The 12,402-nt window shown below is 45.0% G+C and overlaps 1 protein-coding gene across 1 annotated transcript in view; it reads right to left on the reverse strand.

Annotated features, from left to right (window-relative positions):
• SMS (spermine synthase) overlaps positions 1 to 12,402 on the reverse strand; it is a 56,948-nt gene that overhangs the window by 23,145 nt on the left and 21,401 nt on the right. The window contains 2 exon segments of the mRNA XM_033201119.1: positions 438 to 531; positions 4,463 to 4,583. Of these exon segments, the coding sequence (XP_033057010.1) occupies positions 438 to 531; positions 4,463 to 4,583 (215 nt within the window).

Below are 12,402 nucleotides of genomic sequence, written 5' to 3' on the forward strand. Positions count from 1 at the left end.
GCCGTGTTGACAGAGCTGTGCAAGATTGACCTGTCCCTCCTCCTACCCTCTAGCAGCCTGTAGGCCTGGCCCAATTCCACTCTCCCATCCCAACTACCCCTTCATGTTGCTGACCTAACCTTAGTGTAAGTTAGCAACAAAATAACATGGAAGAGGAAGGCTAAAGGGTACTGCAGCTATAAAATCCTGGTTAAAGGTTTTCTATTCCCTCCAGTGGAAAATAAGATTACTCATACTCAAGCAGTTAAAAGGGAACGCTGACACCCAAGTTCCTAAAAACAACTGAACAACTACTTCTATTCTAAAATCACTTATGTGGAGGGAGGAAAGTTTAAAATTAACTGGAAAGTAAGCAACGAAGAGAAAATTATTTTAACACTAAGCTAAGCAGATACTATGATCCTTAAACACCGAGTAAATGAAAGTGAAAAACCGACACTGTCGATCTCTTCTTTGCCTTGCGCATCACCATTGTAACTCTGAAGGTCCAGCAACACCAATCCATGTGGGTAAATTCTCAAATTGGCAAAGCTACAAAGGAAAATATAATTTTAAGTTTAAGAATTGTATCAGGGCATTCAAAAAAAAAAAAAAACTGAGAGAAAGAAAGAGAGATGTCACCCAATTAAAAGACCACTGCTCTTTATTTCCCTAAAACTATACAGTTAACCTTTTTGCTTTCTTACTAGGGCTGTGTCTTGCGGGGAGAAACTACCAATCATTTGTGGAAGGTTTAGAGGGCATTACTAAATGTTAAGGTTTTCAAAACTGGTTCTTGGGCCCAGAAAGTGATTCAGTAGCAGTTCTGTGAATCTAATTTTTAAAAAGGTTCTCTAGGTAATTTTGCCAGGTTTAGTAACCACTGCCTTAATAGGAAGGGAGTGTGGAGAAGGGTAATACTGGTTCTCCCAATTAAACTTTAGAGTTCAAACCAGAGTCATTTTTCCTAACTGCAGGCTGGTGGTAGGTAAATTAATTTAGTAAGCACTCTGGAAAATCCAGGCCAAGTGCCTGCAAACCTAATCCATCCCACAGTATGTTTTTGTAAAGCCTGCAGGCTAAGTAAGAATGGTTTACTTTTTCAAAGAGTTTTTTAAAAAATGTGACAGCAACCTTTACAGAAAATTTTCTGACCAGTCCTTGTTATTTTTAATGAAATAAACATAATTGAGTGTATCACATGCACTAAGATGTACTCGATAAAACTTTTGTTTCAGTTACACGCTTTTTTTTTTTTTTTTTTTTTTTTTTTTTTGAGACAGAGTCTCACTCTGTCTTGCCCTGGCTGGAGGGCAGTGTGACATGATCTCAGCTCATTGCAGCCTCCACCTCCTGGGTTCAAGCAATTCTTCTGTCTCAGCCTCCCAAGTAGCTGGGACCACAGGCGTGTCCCACCACACCTGGTTAATTTTGTATTTTCAGTAGAGACGGGGTTTCACCATGTTAGCCAGGCTGGTCTCAAACTCCTGACCTCAGGTGATCCACCCGCCTTGGCCTCTCAAAGTGTTGGGATTACAAGCGTGAGCCACTGCACCTGGTCTATGCATGTATTTGTTTTGCATTTACACAGATGTGTATTTCCGGGGTTATGATTACCTCCTACTATAAATTATAGGTAAAGAAATGTTTGAAAAATACTAAATTAGAAGATGAATTATGCTCAGAGAATACAGTGTGCTTGGATAAAAAAAAAAAAAAACTAAAATAATAAACTAGGCACGGTGGCACACGCCTGTAGTCCCAGCTACTTGGGAGGATGAGGCAGGAGGATTCCTTATGCCTGGGAGATTTTTCCCCCTCTAGTTCTGGTTTTATCCCTAGGAGCACCTTAATCCTTGACTCTGCCTTCTAGCATTCTGTGTTCATGCTAGAACCACCCAAGTGGATAAAGGGGACATTATTTCTCTGTTGTTCCTTCCCCCCTCCTCTCTGCTGCCAGTGAAGGAGGGAAAGGAAAGATGATCCTCTCATTCCGGTGTAGAAGAGTTTGTGGACTGGGGGCAAGAACTTGATTTTTGAGGTCACTTAAGGGCTGAAGGTGAAAAATTAACTAGTTTTGTTTTATTTTACATTTTTTACAGAGACAGGGTCTCACTCTGTCGCCCAGGCTGGAGTGCAGTGGTGCGATCATGGCTCACTGCGGCCTCGATAGTGCGTTAGGATAGGAGATAAAGTGCAACTTTTCACCTGGTGCTGGCTGAGGAGCCTGCCACCGGAGGCGGTGGATGATGAGTTCTGATTTGCTGTGGTCCCCAAAAGATGGACCACAGTAAAAACAGTGAGAGGCGGCAGGTACAGGGAGGGGCTGAGTGTAATCCTGCAGGAGCCAGAGGGCTCTAGGACAGCTACAGCCTCTGCTTCCAAGAGACCATCTGGGTCAGAGCAGGGAAGGCAAGGACACAGGGAGAGGAGGGTTTGGTGGTAGCGTTCACATAAGGAAGAAACCATCATCTGAGATACATTTGAGGTATCTACTCAACACACAGGGAGGTTTGCTGCACGGTTAGAAATACAAGTCTGGGCTTGGGGAAGAAGAGGTTCGGATGTCTTTGAGAGGTATCAGGATAGAGAACACCAATTAATGCCACAGGAGTGGGCCATGGAGACTTATAGAGAGAATAATGGAAGGGGCAGTGAGCTCAAAAAGTACAGGTTTCCCTCATCTCTAGGTCTCTGGAATATAATGGAGGTGGCTACTTTTTCCTTTAATAGAGAAACAAAGGGAGAGAAAGTGGGACATTAAGGAAGCCACGTGGAATTCCAGTACTGGGTACCCATTGAGGTAACAGAACAAAAGTCATCGAAAATACCCCATCCTGGAGTTCACATTTTTATTTATTTTAATGTTTATTTCCATAGGTTATTGGGGAACGGGTGGCGTTTAGTTACATGAGTAAATTCTTTAGTACTGATTTATGAGATTTTGGTGCACCCATCGCCCAAGCAGTATACACCGCACCCTATTACATTTCTAAATTGATAGTGCAAATTACTAAGAATCTTAATTAGTAGTTTTACATACTAAGCCAGTCCAGATACAATACAAACCAAGATTTAAGGAAATACCAAGAGCTCAACGCACTGGTTTCTTGTTATCAGTCATTTCTTAGTTTAGGTTTTCTTCTGCATTTTACCATGGTCTGCAGTAGCTGATAATCAGTCATAACAGTGCTACTCAAAGTGTGGTCAGCAGTCCAGCAGCATCAGCATCCCCCAGGAGCTTCCTGAAAATTGAATCTGGGCCCTGTCGCAGACCCGCTATTGCATCAAGAACTCCTGCGGTAGGGGCCCAGGGGATCACTGCCTGCCATTTCAAACTGCTTATGCCGCCAGGGGCTCTTGGTCCTGGCCACACAGAACCACTGGGGCTTTGGAGAAATCCAGATGTCCAGGCCCTGTGACCTCAATTTCTGGGGGAAATGCCCAGGCACGAGTGTTTCGTGAAAGCTCTCCAGAAACAGTGTAGAGAAGGGACCTGGGCTCCCCCCACCCCAATAACACACTTATTTCCAGAAATACCAGGCTCTAGGAGCCAGGAAGATGGCAAAGCGCTGCTTGAGGCTCTGTGCAGGCTGTCCCTGGGGCCCTGCAGCACTGCTGCTGGCCAGCCTAAAGCAGGTACCCTCAGCCTGCACCCACCGTACTTTGACCTGAGCAAGAGCGTCTGCAGCTCAGCATCCTGCAGCGAGAAGGCTCCGGCATGCCCACTACGGGCCTCTGCTGCAAACTAGTGGGTCCTCACAGGTGGCGGGCACCCCAACCAACCCATCCATCCGGACCCCAGCCCCTTTGATATCATCCTTGCTGACCAAGAGACCGGGAAACACTAAGATAAGCAGCATCCTATGGTAAATCTTACTCCAGGGACTTAAGAGGCTGAGTTCCACCGTAAACTTTTTACTCCAGGGAGCTGACCTACCACTTGCATGCGCCCAATGAGCGATCCTGCCCCTGTCGTACTATTACGCTAAAGTCCCCGCCAAGAGCGGGCTCACCAGCCACTTCAGGGTGCATACATTAAGCAAGAGGTCTCACTGCATCTGCACACCACTAACTAGGTGCGTACCTGTAATTACACTCATCTACCTCATGAACTATTCACATCACTCCCTTCAAAACATCACCTGCAGCTCCCCTCGGGGGAGTCAGCCACAAAACTTTTCCCGGGCTGCCTCCCTTATGCTCACTCTGGGCATAAGTCTTAACAAAAAACTTGTCTGGGAAACATGTTTGACCTCCTGTCAATCTATATATACATGAGAGCTTAAGAACCTGTGGTCGGTAACACTACCAGGAGATTCTGATGTGCAGCTAGGGTTGAGAAGCACCAAGTTCCAGCCCCATCCTAAAAGATACCAAAGGAGAAAAAAAAAAAAGCCAGGTGCCACCCCCATCCTCCACTCTGTCACCCATCCTGCTCATAAGTGACTAGATATGAAGAACAACACCGGAGACTGCTCACCTGCCATTCTTGTTTGTGTAGGTTGCTAAATAGCCATGGTCCTGCCAGGTGTGCACCGACTCCGCCATTCCTTGCTCCTGGAAAATGGACTGGAGGCCTTTTAGAATGGTCTCACCATCAGCTGGAGAACAAAGGGAAGAAGGCAAGATGGTCAGAAAGAAACATTCAGAAGGAAGGCCAATGAGGCACAGTTTGAGGACTGACCTTTAACAACAACAACAACAAAAAAAACCTGAACAAAGTTGTCAGTATCACTTATCCCTTGTCATGACATGAGTGATAAACATTCTCCACCCTGCAAGGAAAGGTGACACAGACCACCAGATTACATGATGGTAAGAACACAAAAGCCGACCACAAATAGCTGTGCCAAGGATGTAGACATATTCAGCCTAGAGACAGCATAACAAAATATTCACTCTAAGCAGAAATTAAAGAAATGCAAATAAATGCAAGAACAACAAATGAGATTCCACTTCAGGTTAAACAAATTAATGAGGACACATGGTACTAGAAAGGGGATACCTGTCCACTGCTGATGAGTAATATAAATGACAAGCTTTTTTCCCCATGTTTTACAAAAACGATGTGCTGCTTTTATAACTGGAAAAAAAATATCCAACAGTAATCCTCAGTAACATAGCTCTCAATGGTAGAAACTGGACAACGATTCCATTTGGGACAACCTGCTGGCTTGTCAGTCTCCCCACCCCACCCCCATGGTTGCAGAAGCCAATCTTCCTGTCTCCCATCCTGCCCACGGTCCTACTCCCAAAAGTGCAATCAGTGTTCCCATGTAAAGTACATTAACCTCTGCAGGTTCACTTGAAGCCAGGATCTTCAAGAACATCCAACATTACAATACTTAGAATAAGGGGTAAATGCAACTTGTTCTCTAGTTCTATCTACAAAGCAGGCATTCCCTAATAAATGTAAAACAAAGAGCCAAGATATGACAAGAGGAATTACTCTTTACTTTCCCACCAGCCCTCTGAAGGCTGGCTCCTGTGAGGGGAAAAACAGCCTGGTAAATATCAAAACGAAGCATCTCTGTGACCTGAACAGAGGTAAAAGAAAAACACAGAGTCACAGCTGACTGCAGTGTGATTTGCCAAGAAAATGACGTTAGAATTTCTGCCATAAACTAAGTAGTGCCGAAACTAGAACTGGGATGTTAAGGACTTTTTCACTATGCATAAAGAGTCTATCTCTAGTGACTCAGAACTGTGTTCCCAAGGCCACTGAATGAAGGCTACAAACGGGGAGTTTGGAGGCCAAAATGGACAGATATGTCTTATTCTGGCTTGCACAGACTTTTTTTATTTTTTGAGACCGGATCTCCCTCTGTCACCCAGGTTGAAGTACATTGGTGCAATCTCGGCTCACTATAACCTCTGCTTCCTGGGCTTAAGTGATCCTCTTGCTTCAGCCTTCCAAGTAGCTGGGACTACAGGTGCCTGTCACCTCACCCGGCTAATTTTTTTTATTTTTAGTAGAGACAGGGTTTCACTGTGTTAGCCAGGATGGCCTCAATCTCCTGACCTCATGATCTGCCCGCCTCAGGCTCCCAAAGTGCTGGGATTACAGGCATGAGTCACCGTGCCCAGCCCATGCCCAACTAAATTTGTACATTTTTGGTAGCAATGGGGTTTCACCATGTTGCCCAGGCTGGTCTCAAACTCCTGAGCTCAAGCAATCCACCTGCCTCAGCCTCCCAAAGTGTTGGGATTACAGGCATGGGCCACTGCACCCAGTCCCTGAACAGACTAAAGTGTAAATTAGTTGCCATTTAAATATCAGAAGATTTCACCCTCTCCCACTGTAGTGGGTATAACGGTGGCCCCAAAAAGATATATCCACATCTTAATCTCCAGAACCTGGGGATGTGACTTTCTTTGGAAAAGGGTCTGTGTAGATGTAATTAAGTTAAGGATCTTGAGATGAAAGCATCTGGATTATCCAGGTACCCAGACCCTAAACCCAATGACAAGTGCCCTTATAAGAGACAGAAGAAAAGATACAGGGAGAAAAGGGGGCAGGTGACATAAGACGGAGGCAGAGGTTGGAGTGATTAAGAGCCACACGCCAAGCCCAGGACAGCTACAAGCACACCAGAAGCTGAAGAGGCAAGGATGGATTCTCCCCTAGAGCCTTCTGGGGAAGCATGGGCCTGTCACGTTTTGATCTGAAACTTCTGGCCTCCAGAATTGTGAGAGAATACATCTCTGCCATTGTAAGCTATCCAGTTTGTAGTACTTTGTTACAGCAGCCCTAGCAAGCTAATACACCTGCCCAAAATTCGTTTGCAACTTTAACAATAGCAAACAGAATACTATAAGTGGCAGTGAAAACATAATTTAATATTCAGAATTGCCAAACAGAGCAGTTGATAGCCCAGCCAAAACTCATGGACAACATCTGGAACAAAACTAGATGACAGAGTGTAACCCTAAATCCCCAAATGGGTATAGGTAGAAATAAATGCGCCACAACCCTGAGACCCGTGGGGTATCAGCAACTGAGAGAGGAAGAAGAGAAAAAGCAAAGGGACTTCAGACAGCCCTAAGAACTAGAGGAACCCCTTCCAAAAGTCACCAACAGGTGTTCACCCCCAAAGAAATGGTTTCCTCCCCCTCAGAATGCAGGGGTCTGGCTAGCCAAAGTGAGGATGCAGCTGAAACTTGCGAGGACTTGGGTAGGGATGGATGTCAGGGTGGTCAAGCACTACAGATGGCCAAAATCAAAGAACCTCCAAGAAAAAGTCCCACATCAGGGAGAGACTACCAGTGCAGAATCCACGTCACACTTTCACAGCAGCACAAGCATCTGTAAACACCGAGCAGTGGTGGCCCAATGAATCCTTAAGCTCTCGTTTGTTCCTAGCAAAACTGTGCCTCTGGGAAAGTCATTTGGCAGAAAATAATCTAGCTTGCTTTGCTATTCTGAAATTGGTTTCAGGAATTAAAAGCCAAGGTCTGAATTATATCCCCAGAACTGTAGCATTTAAGACTGAATTCTACTTCACTAAAATAAATCTGATTTCAAACTTGGTAAGATAAACTAACCTTGTTCAGTTTGCGTTTGTCACTGAAGTCTGGTGGGCCAGCCCACTGTGGAGGTGGCTTGAGTGTACCGAGCCAGGCAGAACTTTCCCTGAATCTGAAGAGCCATTCTAAAATTAAGCAATCTGTTCTTGGCTAGAACAGATATTTTCTGTTTTGAAAGCATATAAAACAAATAATCACTCCTGGTAAATGGCCTCAAGATGGTTCTGTTGGCACATTACAAAACAGAACCCAAACCCCCATGCTGGTGAACGAACAATCTAGACAAGGCCACCTGCGTGTAATTGACCAGGTTGTGCAGTGAACGAGGACCCTGGCCTGAGTGGCTGAGCTGGGATGAACCTCATCCCTTAGGCCAAGGAAAGGGGGGTCTTTGTCTGATCTATGCAAAGGATTTGATTGCTGGCCAAGCCCAGTGTAGTGGCCATCCCCTTTTTCTAACTGGCACAATTGACAAAAAAGCACCATGTGGGCTAAAGAAAGTCCTCCGGCCAGGTTTCAAACTGAAGGAAAAACTACACAAGAAATCTGACTTGAAGCATTACTTGTTCCCACACTATAGGCTTTCTCACCAAGTTCAGTAAAAACAGGCCAAAACTGAACGTGTTTCTGGAAGCTCATTTACCCACAAGCCCTGTTCATTTGTGCGGCGCCGGGTTCCCGTGGGCATCTGAGCATGCTAGCCCTGCCAGGAAGGTGTCTGCAGGGCCTTATGGGGACACCATCATTTTGCCCACCATTCACCTTCCTTCATCCTCACCTTCCTCCTGATTGGGGCCTCCCCTGTCACCCAGCCCTTGGGGAAGACATTCTAGGGAGGGGGGCTAGAGATGAAAACTCCGCAGTAGTATCTCTTTCCAAATCAGGGCTTTTTAAGGAAAACAAAGCAAAAGCATGAGGTGGCTCACTTAGTCATCTTGATCCCAGGTGCTCAATAAATGTTTTGTGGGCAAATAAAAAATTATTTTATTTGGCTGAATTCATCATCCTTTATTACTATATTTTTGCAGAGGTTCAAGAACATCTAGACCAGTGGTTTACAATCCTAGCTGTGCATTATAATTCACCCAGGGAGGCCAGGCATGGTGTTTCACGCCTGTAATCCCAACACTTTAGGAGGTCAAGGCAGGAGGATCACTTGGGCCCAGGAATTCGAGACCAGCCTGGGCAACGTGGTAAAATCTGTCTCTACCAAAAATACAAAAACTAGCCGGACCTAGTGGCACGTCCCTATAGTCCCAGCTACCCAGGAGGCTGGGATGGGAGGAACACCTTAGCCTGGGAGGTGAAGGCGCAGTGACCCATGATTGCGCCACCTCACTTCAGCCTGGGCAACAGCGAGATCCTATTTCAAAAAGTAAATAATAATCACCTTGGGAGTTTTGAAAAATTCCAATGCCACACATTAGGCCAATTAAGTAGAAATGTGGGGGTGGGACCCAGGCATCAGTATTTTCAACAGCTCCCTGGGAAATTCCAATGTCCAGCCACAGTTGAGAACCACTAATCTAAATCACCCAACACAAAAAAAGGAAAAGAAAATCCCTACCATTTCCAGACCACTTATACTCATTAAGCCACCAAAAAGTTATAGAAAATGCTCAACAGAAGGGCTGAAAAAAGTTAGAACTCTTTACTAACTGAAGCCAAGGGTAACCTGGCACATGCCCCAGAACATGCTTTGAATTATTCCAAATTTCAACCTTTAAGCCTGTCTAGCATGGAACTTGTAAAATAACCAAACAAATCAGACTTGCTCTATCAGGGTTCCTTGCTATCAGGGCAAGGTTAACAATGTGGTAAGAAAGGCTGCCCCCCCCCCCCCCCCCCCGTCTTTCACAGGACTTTGGTAAACCGTCATACCCAGTAAATGTCAGGAATGCCTTTGCTTGTCAATAAAAGACCCCCCACCCCAACTGCCCCAAAGGCAGGAGAGGGGCAATACAATCCCTTGAGAACTACTACATGCTCTATACTCAGGTGAAAACGAGCCTGAGGTCAGAATATACCCAAACTTGAGAACACAGGATAGCAAGGTCGTAAATGTGAAGATAGATTCAAATGCTAAAAGAGCTCATCACACTACTTTCAAGGAGACATAGTCATCCAAACTAGGCCAATGAAATGTTCTTCTTTGGCAGAAGTTCTCAGAAAATTCACTTCAATGGCCAAGCAAGAACAATATATTGTTAACTAGTAGATCGCTCAGCCTTCCAAAGTGCTCAGAAACACAGTGACCTCTCCCAAGGCAAAACATGTCCTTTGTCTACTGAACAACGCAATGCCCCCATTTCCAGCCCACTGCCTACTTTGTGTGTTTGTTCAACAATAACTTAAAATGAATAAACTGGTCCAAATTAAATACAGCACTACTGAAGGAAAGGAAGGGAAGACAGGAAGGGGGAAAAAGAATCAAGTCCTAAGCTTCACCTCCTGCCTCATTTTCTACCAGGGAACCATTTGTATGCCCGTCTTGGAGAACCTCATTCTTCCTACCCTGAATATCAGTTCCAGAGGCCCGAAGCCTAAATCTGTGTATCTAGCTGGAACCTGCCTCCTGTGCACTGCTCCCAGCACTGTTCCAATCACAAGTCTCGAATTAAAATCAGGCTTGTTACTTCCCTACTCTCGTCAATGGTTACATCACCAGCCACTTAACGGTCCCCATAACAGGCCCTCCCAAGCCTCCTACCAGAGTCTCTCCACCCCACCCAAACTCGCTGGCCAGGACTTTTCACTTACAGACCTAATTTCCTCATAAAGTAGAAACACTACTTTGTAGGGATCCTCTATAGAACCCAGAATCAACATCAGTTCCTTCCTTCCCTCATGGTTTTGTACTGCTATTTAATCACCAATGCATATGATATGCAGCCCTGTGTGCATAAAGCAGATTAGCTGTACTAGCCAACCTTACCAGGCCAGGGAGTCACTCTGAATCAAAACCAAACCTGGCAAAAAAAAAAAAAAAAAAAAAGACATACATGTTATATTCCTGCTCCTCCTTCAGCTTTGAGAATCTAACATCCTCCTTAACTAAATTCCATTAGAGGCTGCCCTAAGGAAATATGCAATTCTCACACATCCAGAAAGACAAAAAACAACAAAAAATCTCTCTACTTGTGACCTTGGCTTGTGAATGTTTTTTCGACTTCATAAACTTTAGCTAAGAAAACTCAGGCCATGAGCACACTGGGTGCTTTCTGAAGGCTACACAACTCAGACTGTCTTGTGTGTGGTCACCATCCCTCCCCTTAGGCAGAGCCATCAGACTCGACAGGCCAAAGCCTTGACATTCTCCTCTGCAAAATGAGGCGGTTGGAACAGGAGATTTACATTCACACTCCTTTCAGCTCTCTCATGGTCAAGGAGCACCTGGCTTGTGAAGTTGGGAGATGAATTTCTATTCTCGCCAAGCATATTTTTAGTTATGAAGACTGAAAATTTCATACCTCACTATCAAGCCCCTTTCTTTCCCTCCTAGGTCTCTCCCAGAACTGGCTCCAAGGAGTGGTTAGTCATCCCCATCATCACATCATGCCAAGTGATAAGACCCAAACCTGAACCTCCAGCCCACCTACTGCTCCAGCAACTGCAGCCCCAGCCACCACAGAACTGCCGAGATTTCCAGAGCTCCATGCCCTCACTCAACACTTTATTCTCAGTGCCCCTACACACACACACACACACACACACACACACACACACAGACACTCACTCACGCCTTCCCCACCCATGCTTACCACTTTGCCACCTAAGTCCAAGGGGCCCCCCCACCTTTGGTCAGGCTTACACCCAGCCCCTCCCTGCCTGCTCCTTTCAGAGATCTGCACTTTCTCCATGGGAAGACGGTGTGCGAGCTGGCTGGCAATAGAGCCAGTCTGCAACTCCCCTGCAAGGGGGAGCACAAATGCAGGCATCCTTTCTCCTAAACCCCAGATCCTAACATCAGATAACCTGAGAGCCAGGCTCAGGTTGTGCACAATTTCCCTTCACACATAAAGCAGCTTTCTGGTTTTTCTTGATAGACCCCTAAACCTAAAAGAGGAAAGGAAACTGGATTCCAATCCAATTTGAAATCAGGTAGCTGCTTTAAAAGCCCGTTCAGATGTTTCTAATCTTGATAACAGTGGTGGTTACACAACTGTATGCATTGGTCAAAACTCAGAACTGATACACTAAAATTTACATAAATTACACCAAGTTAAAGAAGTACCTGTTCAGGAGTCAAGTTAAAGAAGTATCTCTTCAGGAGTCACCAACGCCACTGGCATAACTCCTCTGGAAAGAATGACAAAGAGCACAGCATCCCTCAAGTCTCCTTTTCACCCAAACCCATGGCTGAGCACTGCCTAAGGGTTTGAGAGCATCTTTTGAACTCAGAATGTGCTAGGTCCATCAAAAGCATGAAGACTGACAGGCAGCAGGTCCAGATTACAGAAATCAAGTGATATGCAAAAAAGCCTTCAATTTCACAAAAGAAAATTTTAGTTTACAATTAAAAATTTAACTTTTTAATTTTAAAAAAGGATCTGCCTATTAGACTTCTCAGATATTAGAAGCTTAATGAATTTCTAGGTCAAGCAGGTGGTCCTTTGGCGTGGCTTGGCTTTACAGCCCTATATCTAGTCCTTTTTACAACAGCTGCATGATGAGGAAATGAAGCTCATGACACACAACCCAAGCCAACACAGATGTTCACAGGAGCATGATATGTAATAGCCAGAAAGTAGAAATGACCCAAACTGCCATCAAGTTATAGATGGATAAGCAAACTGTGGTTATCCATGCACTATTCAGGCATAAAAGGAATGAAGTACTGATACACACTACATACAACACAATCAGACCTTAAAAACACTATGCTAAGTGAAA

The sequence above is a fragment of the Trachypithecus francoisi genome, unplaced genomic scaffold (genome assembly GCF_009764315.1).
Source record: "Trachypithecus francoisi isolate TF-2019V2 unplaced genomic scaffold, Tfra_2.0 Lachesis_group6, whole genome shotgun sequence".
NCBI lineage: Eukaryota > Metazoa > Chordata > Mammalia > Primates > Cercopithecidae > Trachypithecus > Trachypithecus francoisi.